The sequence below is a fragment of the Nanorana parkeri genome, unplaced genomic scaffold, assembly GCF_000935625.1.
Source record: "Nanorana parkeri isolate BGI_ZX_2015 unplaced genomic scaffold, ASM93562v1 scaffold384, whole genome shotgun sequence".
Classification (NCBI taxonomy): Eukaryota; Metazoa; Chordata; class Amphibia; order Anura; family Dicroglossidae; genus Nanorana; species Nanorana parkeri.
The window spans coordinates 1,125,761-1,147,334 of record NW_017306652.1 but is presented as its reverse complement, the minus strand read 5'-3'; the positions used below and the strand labels follow the sequence as shown (position 1 = coordinate 1,147,334).

General features: G+C 40.3%; 1 protein-coding gene across 1 annotated transcript in view; it reads right to left on the bottom strand.

Annotated features, from left to right (window-relative positions):
• The window catches only part of ADGRV1 (adhesion G protein-coupled receptor V1), a gene marked incomplete at its 3' end in the record, with an annotated part of 181,443 nt that extends 160,128 nt beyond the window's left edge, over window positions 1-21,315 (bottom strand). Inside the window, exons 1-8 of the mRNA XM_018559232.1 lie at window positions 21,133-21,315; window positions 16,873-17,022; window positions 15,356-15,451; window positions 13,155-13,259; window positions 8,621-8,734; window positions 7,956-8,521; window positions 5,114-5,384; window positions 3,255-3,584 (exon numbers count right to left, since the gene is read on the bottom strand). Coding sequence (XP_018414734.1) covers window positions 3,255-3,584; window positions 5,114-5,384; window positions 7,956-8,521; window positions 8,621-8,734; window positions 13,155-13,259; window positions 15,356-15,451; window positions 16,873-17,022; window positions 21,133-21,315 — 1,815 coding nt within the window. The remainder of the gene's footprint in view (window positions 1-3,254; window positions 3,585-5,113; window positions 5,385-7,955; window positions 8,522-8,620; window positions 8,735-13,154; window positions 13,260-15,355; window positions 15,452-16,872; window positions 17,023-21,132) is intronic.
• Between the last annotated feature and the right edge of the window lie 259 nt (window positions 21,316-21,574).

The window sequence follows — 21,574 nt, the reverse complement described above, 5'->3', positions numbered from 1 at the left end:
AAAAGCTGCCTCTTGTTTGCAGCATGTCACTACATGTGCAGTAAAGTTTTGTGCACCAAATCATCACATTTCTAGTGCACCAAAGCACCACATCCTTATTCCCTCAATCAGGGGCGGTGCTAGGATTCGTGCCTACACAGGCAAGGTGCATTTTTGCGCCCCCCTCCCCGACCCCCTGCGGTGCCGCGCGCGTCGGGATCCTCAGGCAGTCTCCGGCCAGCTAAATTAGGACCCCACCTGGAGCTCCTCCCACTGGACCAGCGCTGACTCCCCGCTGCTCTCCCGCACCGAAGGTAAGTGAAAAAAAAAAACATAGCGCAAACATCGGGGCATTTTGACAAGTACAAGTACTTGTCAAAATGCCCTGTTTTTTCCGCCCTCACCCTGCAGCGCCGTAAGCCTGACTTGCCTTGCGGTAGCGCCGGGCCTGCCCTCAATTGCTATAGCTGTTGGGCTGCACTATTGAGAGGCAGGGCAAATCTACCTTTTCTTTCTGGCAGCGGGTGTGCTATACAGCCAGATCGGGGCAGATCGTACGTTTTTTAAATTACTTTACAACCATCACAAGACTGAGGTCTTGCGATGGTTGTAAAATGTATGGCCACCTTTAAGGTGCCCATACACCTTACGATTATTGTACGATAATCGTATGCGATCGACTTTTCGTACAACAATCGTAACATGTCAATAGAGTGCCCGACTGATAGTACTGTACAATCATACGACTTTTGACGGTCAATCATGTTTGAAAACTTTGGTCGATCGTACGATGTTCGCATTGTTGGGGGCGTTTCCGTCCGTCAAAAGTCGTACGATTAACACTACGCATGCGCAAACGAAAATAATTGCGGTCAATTACCGCAAGTCGTCCAGGTGTTTTTTATTAAGTACCGCTGATTGAACCTTCCGATAATCGTAATGTGTATGGGCACCTTAAGTTACTACTCATCTGGTTACTTCATGATTTTAGATGCTTGTATTTCTTTTTGGTATTGACATAGACTTCCATTTGATTCTGCTTATGCCTGCCTCCTGCTCTGATCTTTAGGATATTACCTGACCACATTTGCCTGCCACCTGTCCTGACCTGCAGCCTGTCTGACTCTATTCCTGCTCAACAATTATGCACTGCCTTTGGTTCTACCTGTATGTAGGATATCACCATGCATGCAATCCTTACTTTTGCATGTTGTTGCTGTATGCAGCAGCTTTGAGGAAGATGAGACACTACAGTTGTGCTTCAATGAGAGCCCTTTGTACCCCGCTCTCATTGAATGTCTACTGCACTCTGCAATATTCCTTAATCTGATGAAGGTCAATCATTAAAGGCTTTTTCACACTTTCACACAAAACTATTGTATTTTGCTGCACAAAATGCATGTTAAGTGGAAATCCCATTGTTCTCTGTGAAGCTGGTTCACATCTACTGTATGTGCTGTAGTTTAATGTGAAAGATAGAGGGATGCTCTATGGGCCCATTAACACCTACATTTGTGCATTATGATGAATTCTGCATGCACTTGGAACATTGTGAATCCAGCATTAAAGTAAAAAAAGATTGCTCAATTATCACTGAATTGCTAGTTTAAAAAAAAAACCAGACAGGTTTAGTGTACTTTAGTTACTATAATCCACTTATAATTTCACTACAGTATTTTGAGGATTTTACCTTCAAGGGAGTATTTAAGATGTTATATCATGCATCCTTGGAATGAACAGTGGCTCATTCTATGTTGCCTTTTGTTTGCAGTAAAATATATTGGACGTTTTTCAAAATCTCTTGTACTAAGCTATGTAGTACAACAAAAAACTGCCTTTGCTTGTTAATACTTTGGCTGCTTTTTTCCCCTGTACATTGATTTTTTGGCTCATTTGTCGAAGCAGGGAAGGCTGGTGGATAAAGAAGACTTCTAATATAAGTAAAGGACCACTTTTCTCTGTACAAGTTAAAGTAAGGCCTTTCTGGGAATGCAGCCAGTCACCTACCAGAAGAATCACACATCAACAATTACCCAAAAGATGCCAACCTGCTCTTTCATCAGCAAATGTGTTTCCTTTTCATAAGGGGAAGACTTTCTGTAAACGCTTTTTGTCTTAGACAAAGTGCTTTGTGTTCATTGTTGGTGAGTTCTTGTTGTACATTTTTCTATTACTTGTGGATCAACTTGAATGTTTAAGTTGGCCAAAGACATTAAATGGCTGCCGGATATTAGGAAAAATCTGGCCAGCAAAACCTTTCCCCATCTTATACTTACTTACATATGCACACTCATGCTCTACTGCATGAAAGAGCCCCTGAAAACAAAATTAAAACATTCAACTTGACTAACAGCCTAATGGTGGTGATCCAATTTGGTTATCTCTACCCTACAGACATAAAAACATTCTCTAATCTTGCCAAAAAAAGGAAAGTGCAACTGAAATCTGATATAAGTACCTTAGTATCCTACTAAATAAACATTATACTAAACAACAATTAAACTCTAAAAAAAACTCAGCTTATAATTATAAGTGCGTCCTAGGTCAGATATTTACCTCCACAACTATCAACAAAGTCAGCCAAGCACTGCAAAAAGATACGCCCCTCAGATCCTATAAACATACTAAGCACTTTGATTCACTTCCTAATGGGTTTGCTTCATCAAGCTGTAAATGCAGTCACTCAAGCAATATTATGACATAATATTAGTATCTGAGATGCCACTTTAACATGCCATAAGTGTTACTGCAGCTTGATGCTTCAAGACCTATATCTTAAATGACGTCACTTTCTTTCCATTAATCAAGTTATACATTTTATTGCTGCATTTTAATAACAGATTTTTCTCTTTTCACTTTTACAAATACATTTACATTTGCATTTACAATCTTGATAAAGTACTTCTGTGTTTAAAACCTGAGTAAGCAATGGAGCTAAAACTAAAGGGCCAGCAAAACTATGCTGTCCACAGGAACAGTATAATAGGGCTTCCTCCAATTCTAGTACAAAGGCCAATTGTTATAAAAATATTAGTTTTAGCTGTAAGCATGGCACATTATTTTTAGCACTAGTGGACCTGCAAATAGGCTACAGATACTATTTGATGTAATTTATATCTGTTCTTTCAAATATGTTTAGTTAAAACCTTTAGGTTAAATAACAAAAAGAGGTAGATATGGCTGTTATCTAACTTTAGGGTCTGTGTTTTTGATTGACAAGCAAGTAACAAGTTTACAATGAAAGAGAAAGATCAGAATGTATCACAGCACTGTACCTGCACATAAAAATGAGCTCCATTTTGAAGAAAGGCGTCATTCCTTATAGACAGATTCACAGTAATAAGTGAATTATTTTCCAGAAATGTAACGCTGTTATTCAATGACACATTGAGAACTCCTTCTTTAGCTCTTTCAGGATCCACTGGACCAGCTGGGATATACATTGTGGTATAAATCAATTTCACGTCTCCTTTGGTTCCACCTTGCCTTACAAAACTCAAGGTCAGATATCGCCCTTGCCGAGTGCTCACAATTTTCTGCTTTTCTATAGCATGAAATTGAATTAACCCATATACATCATCACTGTCTTGAATGTAGAACACAAGCTGCAACACAAATATTGTACGGTGAGGCTGGCTCATGCAAAGATTACATGATACTACCCAAAAAAAAACAAAATAAAATCATTGCAATCCATCTTAAAGTGACACCAATCTCAGGAATTAAATCTTAAAAATGCTTGCAAGTACCCCAACTATTAACAAAAATGTATCTTTTTTGTGCATCGCTCGGTTGTAGATCCTCAAATCATATCTGAATTTATGTGACGCTGTCCTTCCTTCTGAAGGGTGGCTACTTTTGTTCCACATGTTTCCTGTGTGTGTTGTAAAGTAGTCACCGCTCCAAGCTCGCTCCCGTGGTGGACTACAATCTCACATGTTTAGTTTACTAATTTGTAAAGTGACATGCTTTACAACACACACAGGGACCATGGGGAAGGGAAGGAGCCACCCTCCTGAAGGAAATACAGTGTCAGCATTAATTCAGAGATACATTTGAGGATTTACAGCAGAGTGATACACAAATAAGTTATATTTTTGTTAATTGTTAAGGTACTTAAGTGCATTTTTAGATTTAACTTCTGAATTTAGTGTCACTTTAAAGGAGAACTATGAGGTGATTGATTTTCACTCAACCTCATAGTTTGAGCCGACGTGTGACAATGAAACTGTCACACATCGGCTCAATAGATCGGGAAGTGAGCGAACACATACTGTCATGCCCCTGCAGAGAGCTGTGACTGTCACTCACGGCTCACTGCAGGGATTCTCCCTCCCCACTCCGATCCTCCAGCACTGGCTGAAGGAACGAATGGTAGAGGGGGCGTGTACAGCTGGCTCTGCCCCTAGATAGGCAGAGCCGGCTGTCAATCACGCAGCTGGGTGGATCTCGACAGTAATGTTGGGATCTGCCCTGGCTGCGGCGTCTCAGTATACTGCGAGCAGTAGCTCGCGGTACACTGAGCTTTGGGTCATGGGAGGACGCTAGTTTATGTCCTCCCGTGACCCTGAGGAAAACTGTGGGGAAAAACACTTACCACATAGTTCTCCTTTAAGTTCTATCTTAAAGCAGATCTTCAGGCAACTTTCATTAAACCCACTATTTTCTAAGGTAAAAACCATTACATTTTCTAAAATACTGCCTGTTACACCTGAATTTTTAAAATCTTTCTATTATTTCTTGTGCAATAATAGAAATGTGCACCACCAGCAGCCACCCACACACCCACCCCCGCCTCAGGCACCGAATAGGCTAGGGACATCCCTATCCCCCACATTCACTAAGCCAAGGGTAAATTCCCTTGAAAAGTGACAATTCTCTTTGAAAACTGAACAGCTTATTTGCCTTTAATAAATCAACCACACTGAGTAATTTTATCCTACATTCTCCTCAAATGCTGGTGCTGCCTGAACAGATAGACATGGCTCTGCTGTATGTAGCCAACTGTTTTCTCAACCTTTGTGACATCTTACCTACTAACTTCAATCTACTCCTTGCAATCAGTTTGACATATTATCCACTTCCTTCAGTTTAGAATATTGAAGAGTTTTGGAATAAAAGGTGAAAAACAAACCTCTGTGGGCGTGCCAACTTCAGCTCCACCTTGTACAGTATTTGTTAAAATCTGTAAAAGAAAAACTTCAGCCTCTTCAGGCTCATCATCTGCAACCACTGTAAGGGGAATTGCTGCCACCATATCCCCCTGGGGGAATCGAAGCACTCCGGAGTCTGGCCTGATATCAGCAGTGACACGGGAGGAATCGTTGCTGTTACGTTTAATGATCCAGCTCACTGAGACATTTCCGTGTGTTCCTCCATTCCTCACAATGGTTATTCCTTCATATCTAACCAGTAAAGACAAATACTTATTTCAGTTGCACAATTTATATCATTAAAAATATGCAGTATACGGTCTATTTTCTCAGATTACTGCACTGAAATGTCCAGAGCACCTTTCAGTGCTGGACAGGCAACTAAAGTGTATGTAAATCCTAACAATGAATGTCTCTTATTTGTTACCTTTTGGAATGTTAAATATAGCATTGAAAGTGATTATCCTGCCAGTCATTCAGAAATCCACCAGAGTTGAGAGAATATGTTAGCGCTTAAGTCCTTATACAACATAAAGTGCAGAAAAACCATCTACCTTCCAAGTCAGACAATGGTAAAATACATTCTGATTGGCTGCTGTAGCTTACTACACAATAATAATACTACACAATAATTTCATAAATAAGGTTGCTAGTTTTCTGCCCTCCCTAGAGTATGGCTAGGTTTTGCTTTAAGGGAAGGACTGTCTAATTAACAATAAAATACTGGGCTTTGTATGCAGTGTTGGCCATACCACATTGGGTGCTGTACACACGGTTGGCCTTGTAAATACTGGGCACTGTATACAGCATTGGCCAAATAAATACTGGGCACTGTATAAACCGTTGGTCACCAAGAAATGGCATTTCTTTACCAGGGGGCATAGAGCAATCATTAGTATAATGACAACTGCCTTTGTTATTGATTTAATCAGGCAAACTATACTAAATTAAGCATTTTATTTAACCAAAAATGTAATCATCTTTGGAGTGGTGCTAAATATACACCAATGGGTTTAATTCAAATCAAAAGTGTTTTCATTTCATGTGTAAACTATAATTATATATTTATAGTAAGACTGTAATAGAAAAAGTGGTGTGGCCCAGCAAAGTTGGTAAGTTGAGTGCAACACACTAGTTTAAATTCATGGGGCATTCGGGGAGTCTTTTCGACAGCTGGATGGATATTTCCTATAGATGTCTGCGGGTCTCCTGAAGTGAATAGCCGAACAGTGTTCGGCTCACTTCACTTCTGATCGGTCATTCACTCGGCTGCCCTCGGCAGCTTTGTGAATAGACCCCATAGAGAAGCACAGAACATATATTAAGGAAGAGATCGGCATGTAGGTTTATATCAGCAACACAAGGGACAAAAAATGAGTTGTATTTATTATTAAAGAAAGTGAGAGAAAATTCAAACCTTTGGCGTGCTGTTACACAGTTGTAAAAATTAAAAAACAATGCACAGCCATAGTTAAAATTCATATTAATGTGAAATGAGAATCACATAGTTAATTTTCCTTAAGCCATTTGCTCAGTGACATTAGTAGCTGTTTAATACACTGTCATCTTGTGGGCATTTTGGTTAGTGCACCATGTTTTTCTGAATTATCTCCCCTTGTGTGTAATGTACTGCCCTTCTTCTCCAACTAAACAAATTTGTTGTGGTGCGCAGATCCTGAGAGGTTAGGTGCAAACCCCTGATAAGGTAATCATTTCCATTCCATTTGCATTCTTCTCCAACTAGTCAGTTAGTGTCATGGCTGCCTATAGCAGGACCACATGTATATGCTAGTTTGGAAACATTATCATCCTTGGCCTTCAAATACTGTCTGTTATGGATGTCCAGATACCAGTTCAGATACCAGTGCAGATACTTGACATTTTCACGAGAACTACCAGGGTTGCAAAAGTTGCAGCTGGGACCTGGCTCTCCAACACTGTTCTGACATCATTAGTCTGTATTGTTTTTGTCACATGACAATAAACAAAAATGTATCAGTACTTCAATCTGTGAGTACTTGGACAAGTATCAGTACTTGTACTTGAAAAAATGGTATTGGTGCATCACTTATATATATTTATAAAAAAATGCAAATAAATAAAATAATGCATTAAAATGGGGATGTACAAATCCCAGGAGCTCCGTATGCTCCTCAAAAATGACAGCTGCCTCCTAACTTTTGAATTTTTCTCTAGTCTAGTCCTGGAGCTGGAAAAGTATCCATACTTGTACTTGTACTTGCACCGAGTATTGTACTTGGTATCTGAACATCCCTACTGCCTGTTCATTCATCTGCTGTATTCTGCTGTCTGCTGTAACCTGCTGCACGCAATAAAGCTCTACATGGACGAAAAGGTATTGTCGGCAGTGATTATATCTGCTTATACAGCCCAGACATAGAGGTCTCAGCAAGGGATAAATCACTAATACAGCAATTGGAGTCAGAATATTTGAACTGTTGCCAGAACAGGAGGTGAGGGAGAATCTGGCAACGGCGGGACTTATTTTGGTGACAGCTGTGTAAGAGGGGATTTTCCTCACTTTGGAGAGAATGCCTCTCATTTCCTGTTGTATCTGCAGGATGCAAAGATAAGAGAGAGAGAGAGAAAATGCTGTTCTATGATTTTACAACTTATATGACTGAGAGTTAAATACTGCAGTCACCTCGCCCTACTATACATATCCTTACATAGTGGAGTCACACTTTAATTACACACCTATGAGTGCAACTGTTAAAAGCACACAACAATAACTAAACAGTTACCTGGAAGCAGAAATTTATTTTATCTCTCAGTTATTCTGAAACCCTTACCAAGCCTTACCTTGATACTTGATCTTCATCTATGACCAGCATCTGAGCAAAAATGGCACTATTAATAGATAAAACTCCATAGGGTTTATCATTAGGTTCGATGGTAACATGGACAACACTGGGCTGTTGTAATACAGCATCACCTTGTAAGGTATCTTCCATTAACACAATCTGAAAAGACTCTGCTATTTCTGGGCTTTGATCATCAATGATTTGAAATTTCAGAGATATCTCTTGGACTCGTGGAGGAAAGACAATGGTATTGTTTTGTTGACAATCAAGGAAATCACTTTGAAGCTGAGCACTAGATGTTGTGTTTCCTGTTACAATCCTATAAGTGACCGACACTTCCGAGTCATCAGAACCAACAACCATGCCGGTTAGAGTCTTTCCTCGAAGGACTGGAATTGTAACCACATCATTTGTCTCTGGCACCATGTATGAGCTCTGAACAAAGCGCACTGGGCTATCATTTTTCTTTATAGCCAACTGAAGCGTGTCCCTTGTGGCATTGATCTCCGCACCTCCATAGACATTTGTAAGTTTTAGAGTAAAGTTTTCATCATTTTCCGGAATCTTAAGAAAACAGACAAAAAGTAGCAATGGTTTTAATAAAATCTTTGTACATTTTTGGGTGCCTGTAGCTGCATGGGATTCAAAGGATTTGTCACTAACCTGATCATCTAATACTGTCAAATTGTAAACCATGATAGATCTGCCAGCAGAAAAAGTGATGTTTCCTTTAGCTGGATATATGTCTTCTTCAGCTGGATTTGGCCCTCCATCTATCTGCAAAATCAAAGATACATTATAAAAATGCACTACACGGAACTAAGATAAATGTATTTATAAACCTGTTTAACATTTATTCACTGTCTATCCTTTAGCTCATTTGATTAAGGTTTTGAGGATACAGTGATGAGGGAGCCTGGAAAATGTGTGAAGTATTGCCGTCCATCGCATGTCCTCAAAAATCAACCAGCACACCAGTGATCTATCACGCGGATCCAAAAACTTTCTAAACCGGGATACAGGTGGTGACCATAGACAATACATACAGAACACACAAATATCCAAAGTTGCCATCACTCACAAATTACAATCTTATAAGGAATGTAGCTCCTGACACTCAAAATGTTTTTAAAAAAAGGAAAAACGTTTACAAAAATACATTTATTAAAACAATTATAAGAAAATATAGTGCTGAGAAAGCTACTAAAGATAGGAGACAAACATACAACATTCTAAAATAGTTCCAAGTTAAAATTGAATTTCAGTCCCAAAATAAAGTAAAATCCCAGACTTATGATATACCCTATAAATCAGGGCAAATAATTTATTATAAATTACTTTCTGTTAGCTACACTATTTATGTACACATTATTGTTGCCAAAATGCTGAAAAATTTGTGGGGTTTTTTTTTCTTTTTTTTTTAAATAAACAAATAAGAATGTTTAATGCATACTTTATGTCACATCAAATGAAAGCCCATTTTGTCCTTTAAAAATTTTAAATAATGTGTGTAGGTGCAACAACAGAGGGAGATGAAAAGTATGGTTAAACAAACACATAGCAAAAATGGCAAAATTGCTCAGGTCCCCAGAAACTAAAACATTTTCTGAAGCTAAGTCACTGAATGGTTAAATGTCAGTGCTAATTCTTCCATAGTATTGTGAAGGAATATGGATCATATCAAGAAAATGTCCTTTTCTATGTTTGTGGACGATCTGGGTAAGTACCACACAGGCTGTTCAGTGACGACCGTGGATCAGATCCTACGGGCGGATACCCTGCCGCCTACCATGTCTGCCCAGGAAGCAGAACTTCAAACCCTCACTGCTGCGTGCAGACTGGCAGAGGGGAAAAGAGCGAACATCTACACAGACTCCAGATATGCCTTTGGGGTGGCACATGACTTTGGAATCATCTGGAAGATGCGAGGCTTTACCAACATGTTGGGACCAGAGGTGGATTAGCCCCTCGGACGGCCCCTACACATGTTAAGAAAAGAGTTCCGGGGTGTGTACCAGGTGATAGGTTAAGGGACAGGTAAATTTATCTACATAGAAATAGCCATTTTAGGGAGGACTGTGAAGGAATATGGATCATATCAAGAAAATGTCCTTTTCTATGTTTTAAATTGTTTTGAATTAGTTTCATTTGCTTCCTAGCTTTGTGACTCTCCTTACTCAGCTTTTAGCGTTGCTATGCGTAACCAAGAGAGATATCCTGTATTCGGGAGCGCGCCAAGGACACATCGGAGGAATGCCGAGGGAGGACGCTACAAGCAGAAGATATCTTTGCCTAACCAATTAGCGAGAGACACGAGACTTTAACTAACAGTTCCTCTAGTTTGCCCAATAGTATAATAACAGAGGTGGGCATATGTGTGACGAGCACTCTCCTGTTATCTGTGTATAAAGGAGAGAGACCGCCCTGAATAAAGCAGACATCTTGTGTGAACCCAGTTGTGGTTCAGATCCATTTCAGTATCACATCCATCATTGTATGCATAATGTTAGAAGAAATTCTGGGTGCTCATATATACACTTCTATTATAAAAGTAAAAATATTTTTACTTTCTAAAACTTCAATAATAGATATACATGTTTCATTTCCCCATTTCTGTCAATATCCATCTGATTTACATGAAATAAACACACAAATACACCGTTTTGCTGAGCCACCTCTGAGTGCTCTATCCTTAAAGGTATCACTGACCACTCATACACAATACTTTATTTGATCTCCTCTTTTTTTTTATTAGTTAAAGTAGTAATTAATTCTCAAACAATTTTACAAATATAAATCCATACCAAACAAATATACTGTATATTGGCCAGCAAAGTATTTCTTTATATTTTCACCCAAGGACTTACAGTCATCATGTTTGCAAACAGCTGGCTCAAACTCTTGTAGGCCAGCATCCCTGAACCTCCTGTCCAGTGCATGATCACAAAAGACAGAGCAGTCTCCAGCAGCTGTCCATCTGCTAGGATGGGGAAGGGAGGAGGAAAGGAGGAGGGGGGAGCAGGGGAGTGGCTTGCCTTGCTGTGCCTGTGTGTATGTGGAGACACACAAAGCTTACTAGCACACACAAGGGTGGCCCAATATGACCCTGCAAGGGAAAGCAGCCATCCTAAAAGGATATCAGGGCCAGTGCTCAGGGGGCCAGCTGATTCTGCAGGAAACTAAAACTGTCAAGAAGCTGCATCCATTGTTAGTGAATTAATCAGCTTTTTTAAATGGCTTATAAAGGTTTTGACTTTTATATCACTTTAAGAATTAATAAATTGATACATCTAAGGAGGGAGATGGGTCATTAGAAATGTATATTTTGTATATCTGGTTTCTTTCATGTAAATCAGATGGATAAACCCCACCTCAGTGAGGAATTTCCTTTGAACATAAGTGGAGATTGCACTGTTATCTGGATTTTTTTTTAATTGATTAAGAGAACTTTAGTTCTATTCACATCAAACTTTGGACATTGTTACTCATTGTTTTCCTGTGCTTATACATGAGCATGTTGTAAGGGATATTGGCTACTTGGCACACTTTTCATTTCACAAATATCTTTTGTTCACATTTATTTAATGAAACACAGTGAGTTATTGTATTAATAAACATATAGCGCTAAATTAACAAATTAGACGCTTAAAAAACAGATATAGGGTTTATTTTAGCAGAACACAAACTCATTTATTGTGTTAATTATTTAAATGTCACAAACTAACACTCCATTCATTTCTATGCACTGCAGTGGAGCTGACAGACGGGGACCTAAAGGAAAACTATGAGGTGAGTGAAAATCACTCCTCATAGTTAGAGCCAACGTGTGACAATTACACTGTCACACATCGACTCTATAGATCGGGAAGTGAGCGAAAACATACTGCCGCTCACTCACTTCCCGATCATCTCCCTGCAGAGAGCGGTGAGTGTCAGGGGATTCTCCCTCTCCCCTCTACGATCCTCCAGCGCGGACTGGAGCAATGGACAGGGGGGGCGGGCACAGCTGTCAGAGCCCGTTGTCAATCAGCCAGCTGAGTGAATCTCGACAGTATCAACAGATTCCGTCCCGGCTGTGGCGCTCTTAGTAAATAGCCTGCTATATACTAAGCTTTTGGTCTCCAATCTCCCATGATCCTGAAGAGGACTATGGGGTCTATTCACTAAGCTGCCGTAGGCAGCCGAGTTAAAGACCGACCTGAAGTGAAGTGAGCCGAACGCTGTTCGGCTTTTTACTTCAGGCTGGTACGGCTGATTTCAGCCGTATATCAGCTGAAATCAGCTGTACATCGGGTGGCTTCACGTGGCTTCAGGTCGGCCGATTGATCCAGTGCAGAAAAATAATATAATATATAATAATAATATATAATGTCAACAAACCCTAAATGTATTTTTGCTTGCTGTTTAATTTTTCTTATTATTGCCAAAACTCAAAAAAACTGGAGTGTCTGCAAAAAAGGTGCATCTCTCTAATCTGAAAGAATATACATAAGGAAATACCACATGGACTGTTTTTTTGCAGGTGCTAATTTTTCATGCCCCAATAAGTGACACTAAGGGCTTGGTCAAACCATCTTCAGACCAGATCTGGATATCAACATTGGGGCAGAGTGAATCTGGAGCAGATTCTACCTTCAGTTTGTTCAGTTATGCTGTGAAAATGAAAGAGAGAAGCTGATTGGTTGCCATGCACAGCTGCTCCAGATTCTGTCTGCTCCAGTTTTGATAAAACTATATATATATAAACTCCCCTCATAGTGTTTTTTTGGTTATCAATTCATCTTGGGTTTCCAGTGCGTTATGGTGCATTTGCATGCATTTTCATGTGCTTTTGTGCATTCCAGTGCAGAAAAAATATAGCAATGCAGCAATGGTGTGAACTAGCCTAATTTACTGTGTAAGTGTTTTTGGTGTAGATAAAAAATGTTCTGGTTTGGAGATGGTGCGAACAGGCTCTAAATAGGTAGATGGAGAGACTCAGATGGGTGGAGTTTAGAATCCCTGACCAAGAATATCATTGGGATTAGATGTTCACAGAACACCAAGTACATTGCTGACCGGGGGATTTTCCAAAGCATGGTGTCTTTGTGCACTCAAGCAATTAAAAAAAAATGCCAGTGTGGAAAATAAAATTGTAGCTTTACAGTATGTGTTGTATGCTTCATTAACAAAATACAGCAGATAGAACAGAGCTCACCTCAAAGGTCACAGTCACGCTTTCGTAGGTGCCTTTCTCTCTGAGCAGAAGGAGGGCCAGCGTCTGGTTTCTACCCCGTGGCTCACTCACTGTGATGTAGGATGTCTAAAGGAAGATTGAATAAAGAGACAATCAGAAACTGCTCCAACATCACAAGGAGGACAGGGAACAATGAAGCTAAAGGATCTCCCATAGAGAGATCAAGCCAGGGTCCAAGCTGGCTTTTCATGTTACAGTTCAAAGAAACTAATCGGCTCAGAAACTTAAATAAAATCAGAGAAATACTTTGGGAAAAAAACATTTAATATGTATACTATTACTTACTAAAGCTTCTCATATCATTTACAGAAATGACTCACACCTTAAAGTTCTACAGGAAAACCAGTATGCTGTCCTAAAGGCACTTTTAAATAACTGACCATCTAAATTTTAGCAAATTGGCAACATTGATTGGATCAGTGACTTTCATATTTAAGGCAGCAGGACACGAAGCAAAACAACTGTGCAAGAGAGTGTGATGGTAGCTGCCATTTGTTAGCTGATTCCTTGTTAAGCTATTAGTACCTGAGCAATTACTTCATTCAAGAGAAGCTGAACACATTCAGCTTCATTGTCCTACAACTATCTTTGGCACAATGGTCAGAAAATAGCTGTGTCTATCAGAAACTTTTCATACAGGTATTTTGTTGCATGATGGATTCCTTTTCAGCCAATTCTAACAAGCATATTCAAGATGTCCTAAAGTTAACTTTACATGGGCACAGTAACTGGCATCCCCACATGTAGAGGAATACAGACAGCCAAGGGTTTGTTATTAACAGATGGGCCTATCAGGACTGTTCAACTGAAAGCCTACGGCACCTCCATCCATGCACAGCCTCATTGGTCTCTGTTGGAGAACTATAGTAGCAGATTCTTTAATACTTACTAGCAGCAGGCTACACTTCAACAGCAGAAAAGGAGGGGAAGAGTTTCAAGGTTTAAAAGAAACATCTTATTGGGTAAATGGGTTTTATAACACTGGAAGGAAACTGATATTTAGGGGTCTATTCACAAAGCTGCCGAAGGATCTAGCCGTAGCTTCAGCCGATCCTTCGGCTAGCTTTGGTTACGGGAGTCCATCGGTTTATTGCAAATTGAAATAGCCAATAGTAATGTCCCAATGCTTTTTAATGGGAACATTTCTTTTTTTTTTTTTCTATTCTGACATCGATCGTGTCAGAATAAAGAAAAAAAAAGACACATCAGTGCTTCTCTCCTGGGCGGCCGGGAGCGGGAGGCTCCCAGAGCGCCCGTGAGAGGTTTTTTTCGGTTTTTTTTTTACAGCAGCAGAGCCGCCGGACAATAGGAAACTATCGTTTGCTATTTACTTTTTTAAACTTTTTTCACTGTTTTTCTGTTCTGCTTGGTCCCTCTGAGGGACCGAGCAGAGGTCCCTCTGAGGGACCGAGCAGAACAGCCGAGCTTTCAGCCGGCTTTCACTGCTTTTCGGGATCTTTAAGAATAGCCCGAACAGCAGTGAGAAGCCTGCCGAGCGTTCGGCTCAGCCGATCCAGATGTTGGATCGGCTGAGTCGAACTCCTTCTGCACTTTGGGTCGGCCGAACATGCAGAGCATGTTCAGCCGACCCGAAGCCCCACGAAGCAAGCCGATGTCCCGCTGATTTCAGCCGATGTACGGCTGAAATTAGCCGTACCAGCCTGAAGTGAATAGCCGAACAGTGTTCGGCTCACTTCACTTCAGATCGGTCATTCACTCGGCTGCCCTCGGCAGCTTCATGAATAGACCCCTTAGTTTTAAAATTGCTTAAACTTAAAAGAAAATATTGAACCAAAAAAGCAATGCAGTCCTCAATGTGTTGTCTTATACCAATATTTTTAAAAGAGTAAATTTTGAATAAAATAAACCAGTAAAAGTCTAAGGATATATTTGAACAAATTTCAAACATGCTAAACCTGAGCTTTATATAGTCATCTGTTAACAGAGTTAGTGGGCCGTATGAGTGGAATATGTGGTATCATAGAAGGAGAGTGCTGCTGTTACTTAAGTGAGCTGTAAGCAAAAAAAAAAAAAAAAGCCTTTTTACTAGAGTGCTACAAATGCAATACTATATTAAAGAGGGCTGTAAGTGTAATAGGAATAGATTATGATAAATAATAAAATTGTGTCACACTGGAAAGAAAATCTAATATATACTGTACCATGTTTAGTGATATAATTCCAAAGGCATTATCATTTGAAAGTATAGTGACAGCGACTACTTTCTGTACTCCAAGACTTGTATTTGGCGGAGGGTTCTGTAAACACATATAAAACCAAGGTTACATACCATGTAGAGGGCTTCTCCCTTTCTAAGGACACACTAAAAGCTGAGACACAACACAGACAGTCCAAAGAGTGGACTTAATAGGCTAGTGTCATGTCGCCTGGCCAGGCATGTATGAGGACAGTCAAGAGAGCATTAATCATAGGCTGACAGTCTATTAATGACAACACAGAAATAGGGAATGAAATATTCAAAGGCTGCATGACATAAAGGTTTCTAGCAATGAGCTCAGTGTACCATCTGTGGTACCGTCTATTGTTCTTGAAAGCGGTTCATGTAATAAACTGAGAAGATAATCCTGCTACATATTGACTTAACTGCAGTGAGAGGAATTCAAAAAGATAGATAATAGATAAACAGATGATAGATAGATAGATAGATAGATAGATAGATAGATAGATAGATAGATAGATAGATAGATAGATAGAGACTAACGACACAAAAAGGAAACCCAGTGAGAAGACCAAGAGGTGCTGAAAGATCTTGGAATCAAAAATTACATTTATAAATAACACAATTTCAGTGAATCACAGTACACTGTACTCCAGGTGAAGGAGCAAAAAAAAATTACTACTGATAACAACAATATTATATGCACTACTAGGCAAGAAAGATGATCAAAAAGTTGATAATGATAAACCTATGACATTATTTTCCTTTTTTAGCACCTACTTGAAAGCCAGTCACCCTACGAAATCCATGCAAATATTGTTTGGAACTGACCACAGGAGCAAAAGACTGTTAAACAACTAGGCACTTCTGCAGATACATTTTGGTGTGTGCGACGACATGTAAACACATTGGGGGAAATTATCAATACGGGAGCAGGCAGAATCTGGAGTAGCTGCCCATATTAACCAAACAGCCTCTCTCTTCAGTTGGTCCAGTTAAGCTTTGAAGCATAATTGGTGAAGCTGATTTTCATGGTTTCATGACAACTACTCCAGATTATGTCTGCTCCAGTTTTGATAAATTCCCCCAAATGTGCTTTAACAGAGTCATTTTAATGAATGGTAACTGGAGGCTTGCTGTGTCACCAAGACTCAGGAGTGTTGATTTCCTACAAGCAAACATGCTGTTGACTTCTAAAGGAAATTTTCACTTTAAAAGGGAATTTTCACTTTGTGGGGAGAGTTTCCTTTTGCTTGTTGTATGCGGTGAAAATTCACTTTACAAAGAATACTCAATTACATGTAAGGAAAAAAAAAAGTATTTTTGCTTGCACATGTTTGGATGAAATGAAATCTGCAGAGTTTCACCTCATTCGCTTTGCAAAGTGAACATTGTTTGCCTTTAGTTAAGCAACCCCACTGACTGAAGGTAGAAACAAGAGATTCAATTTGGAGAGATACATAATCTATATACATATGTGGTAGTTGTATCATTTCTTACCTTTAGTTTTAGGATGAAATGAAATGTCTCATCTGCCTCTGGGAAATCATCATCACACACAGAGATGTAGACAGTACGGTTGGTCTCCCAGTCAGGTATGAAGACAGCAGTAGCAGTAGCTATAAAATCTCCTGTGTCATTTTCCACCAGCTAAAACAACACAATCAGTATCATGAAGATGTGAATGATTTCATGATTTAGTAATTTGGTGATTGGTGTTATTCTGGTGCCAAACTAGGTGCATGGATACAAGTTTAGACAATTAATGGTGGTACCTTGCACGTCTCTCACAAAAGACATATAGGGCAATTATAGGCATATAATAGCATGTAGGTGTTATAACTATATCCGGTAGCCAGCCAGCCTCCCCATGTGTCATAACAATTTAATAAAATATTAAGTTAGCACACCCACCATAATTCTGGTGCAAAAAATGTTTGATATATTGCACACATATAATAAATGTTCACATAGTATAGTAGGTAGTATGTACAAATACAAAGGCATAAAGTGCAAAATGGAAGCTATATACGGACACAACGTTTCCAGATATAATGTTGTATCAATATGCACCCTGAAGTATAGTGGACACAAAGTGTAGAGTAAGGTAGAAAGTGACAATAAATGGGGTACAAAGAGCATGCCACAATTTGGGGTACCCAGATCCCTTTCTCAAGGCTATATCGTACAATATATCAAACATTTTTTGAATCAGAATTGTGGTTGGTGTGCTACTACATGTATAAAATATTGGTATTTTAAGAGATGGGACTTTTATTGTGTTAGGTAAATTATTGAAAAACAAACAGTGCTACCTTGGTCACATACTCACGGACAACACCTTAAAGGAGAACTATGAGGTGAGTGAAAATCACTCATAATCATAGTTCGAGCCGACATGTGACAATGAAACTGTCACACGTCGGCTCAATAAATCGGTAAGTGAGCCAACACATACCGTCGCTCGCTCACTTCTCGATCTTGTCCCTGCAGAGAGCCGTGACTGTCACTCACGGCTCCCTGCAGGGTTTCCCCCCCTATCCGATCCTCCAGCGCTGACTGGCGGAACGGATGGGGGAGGGGATGGGTACAGCTGGCTCTGCCTCTAGATAGGCAGATCCAGCTGTCAATCAAGCAGCTGGGTGGATCTCAACAGTAATGTTGGGATCCATCCCGGCTGCGGCGGTCTCAGTATACCGCAAGCTGTAGCTCGCGATATACTGAGCTTTGGGTCACGGGAGGACGCTGGTTTGTGTCCTCTTGTGACCCTTAGGGGAACTATGGGGGAAAACACTTACCCCATAGTTCTCCTTTAACTTTAAAATGTCACATGGGAAATTGCATAGGCTTTAAATTGGCAGTCATGGCAATACATAGGGAACTGTGTCAAGGAACTGTAAATTAATAGATAATTGTGGAAAAATACAAGCAGTAGTGGCATTAAACTGGCAATACATGGGGCAGACATGGCAATACACAAACAACTGTGCAAAACTACAGTCAATTGTACATGCAACAGTGGCAATACATGGGCATGTAGGGCAATAATTATATTTGACTATATGCCACAGGAACTATGAATAGATTGTAGACAGTAGTTAATACAACAAGAGTTGCATTTATTCAAATAAATACACTGAACACATTATAAATGGAATAACTCGGCCACAGCCTTTTATTAATAACTTATTCAAATGTGTATCACACAAAGTAATGAATAGAATAATAATAATCAAATAAATGAACCCAGCCATTACAGCTCAGGCACAAAATGTAAATCCAATCACTAAAACATCCAACACTAAAACAACATGAAAAGGAGAACCCAACCACTACGGCTCGGTTGAAATCAAAACTGTTATATACAAAATAATCACTCAAATGCACAAGCAGGGGGAATGTTTTACGCTGTAAAAAGGGGGGGGGGGGTTAGCTTTTTGATGTCTTAACTGGCAAATGAGCTAGCGTCAACTATTTTTCTGTTATAGGATGAAGAGACACGAGTTCTGACTGCTGAAATAACAGGAGTCTACAAACATAGGAACTACATGGAAGTTTTAAAAGAACAGCTAAGTACAGAGGGCAGAAATGTAAAACAAAGTATTAATCTAATTAAATATCTGTGTATAATAATTTATTTATACTCACTGTCACAATCCCAAGTTAGGACCTTCCTATTTGTTAGGGTCCTAATTCATTCAGTCCAGTCCACCAACCCATATACCTCTTCCAGTGCCTGGGGGAGGTGAAGGAGAAGGAATATGTCTGACATTCATATAGGGGTCTAGTCACTAAGCTGCCGTAGGCAGCCGAGTGAATGACCGACATGAAGTGAAGTGAGCCGAACACTGTTCGGCTATTCACTTCAGGCTGGTACGGCTGATTTCAGCAGTACATCGGCTGAAATCAGCCGTACATCGGCTTGCTTCACATGGCTTCGGATCGGCCGAACATGCTCAGCATGTTCGGCTGACCTGAAGTGCAGATGGAGTTCGACTCAGCCGATCTAACATCTGGATCGGCTGAGCCGAACCTCCAGCAGGCTTCACACTGCTGTTCGGGCTATTCTTATACAGGTAGATGCCGAACAGCAGTGAGTGAATAGCCGAATGCCGCTGGGCGGCATTCGGTTTGGCTGTTCTGCTCGGTCCCTCAGAGGGACCGGACAGAACAGAAAAATAGTTTAAAAAGTTTAAAAAAAGTAAATAGAAAACGATTGTGCGGAGCTAGCAGTGACAGCTAGCTCCGCCCAATAGTTTCCTATTGTCCGGCGGCTCTGCTGCCTGCAAAAACTACCATTGTACCCGCCCTCTGCTGCAGTTCTCCATCAGGTCCATCAGCAGAGGGCGGGTACAATGGTAGTTTTTGCAGGCAGTTTACTATTGGCTATTGCAAATTGAAATAGCCAATAGTAATCTAGCAATGCATTCCAATGGGAAACATTTTTTTTTCCTATTCTGATACAGCTCCGTGTCAGAATAAAGAAAAAAAAAGAAACAGCAGTGTTTCTCTCCTTGGCGGCCAGGAGCAGGAGACTCCCGGGCGTCAGGGAGAGTTAGCTGTTTGGAGATCAGTGTCCCTGGTTAGCAGGTAACCAGGGACACTGACCTCTCTGCAAGTGGCCGGAGCCAACCGTAAGATCACGACTGGCTCTGCCCAGCTGTCAGAAGCAGTCTGTCAGCCGGCCAATGGCCGGCCGCTCGGCCAGCTTCGGCTTTCAGCACGGCTCAGCCGAGCCGATGCATATGCGTTCGGCTCGACTGAGCCGCTCGGCCACGTTCGGGAGCTGTACGGGCTATAGTGAATAGCCCGTACAGCACCCCTTCGGTTCTACTGAACCGAAGGGGTCCTGGGGCCGAAGCTAGCCAAAGGATCGGCCGAAGCTACGGCCAGATTCTTCGGCAGCTACGTGAATAGACCCCATAGTGCTTAGTGGGAGAATGATGAACTCATAGGTACTACAGGTGGTGTACTTACAATTTTTTCTTACTGAGTCTGACTTTTTAGGTAAAAGAGTTACCAGTCACAATTGGGCTTTTACAACAATCTAAATTTTAAATTTTAATATATTATATACGTGTTAGCATCTGGAAAAAACAGTTACATGTGTCTTTATAGTTTAATGTGAACTCCATTTACTTTGTTTTACATTTCTGGGCTCCTGGGTCTCCTATTCAATGAGACCCTGCCTGTCATCAACTTAAGCATTGCAGGTAAAAGCACAGAAAAAAATCAAGTATTTTAAATGTTTACTGCAGTGATTTTTCTTTCCATTAATAATTTGTTTTCACTTTGAACTTGCTCAAAACATGACTACTGCAGGAAGAGTGAATTGCTTAGCACAGCCCTGTCCCTCCTTGCATGTCATAGCTCTTTTCTCTTCCAGGAATGCTATTGCTTCTCTGTGCTAGACCAACTCCTCTATCCCACCCTTCACCTTGGAGGTGAAAGGCTCCCAGTGTCAAGTCAAAGAATTTCTGACATATTGGAAATCTCTGTGAGATAACAAGCATTTCTGATGCTGGAAAACAGTTGTCATTGCTCTATCAAGCACCAGGAACTGTCCAAAATATCTGTCAAATTTTTTAGTGTCATGGGGTCAGGTACGACCACCCTAAGAACCAGGGTAAAGCCCGGATCTGATATGAAGCTAAACGCTATGTTGCATGGAACCGTAAACAGACTAGATTAGGCAGATAATCCTTCAAACATAGCAAACTAAAAAGTTTAGAGATATGATATATTCAGTGCATTTCTTACCTCGATGACTGCAGTGATGTTCACAGGCACACCTGTCCTTTCTATAACAAAACGTATCACTGTGCTGGCAGTTTCATTTACAAAAAAGTCAGTTTGGCCAGCAAACTGCACTTGTGTTTCGCCAGATATTCCAGTAACTAATAGTGCAACGAGAATAAGGGTAGGGAAGGAAACAGAGGGCATCCCTGTAAAAAAAGAAAGATCCATTAATAGGAATAATGAGACAATGAGGAATTATTAGAATGAAATAAGTGATAGACTACATAGAAAATGTAAATAAATCCAGACAGGAGTGATACATCCACTGGATTCCACTCGCCCAGAGGATAAAATTCAAAATATTAACAGTCACTTAAAAAGCCATCCACAACTCCGCCCCGGATATATCTCAAACCTTGTCTCAAAATATCACCCTAACCGTCCACTCCGCTCTTCCCAAGAC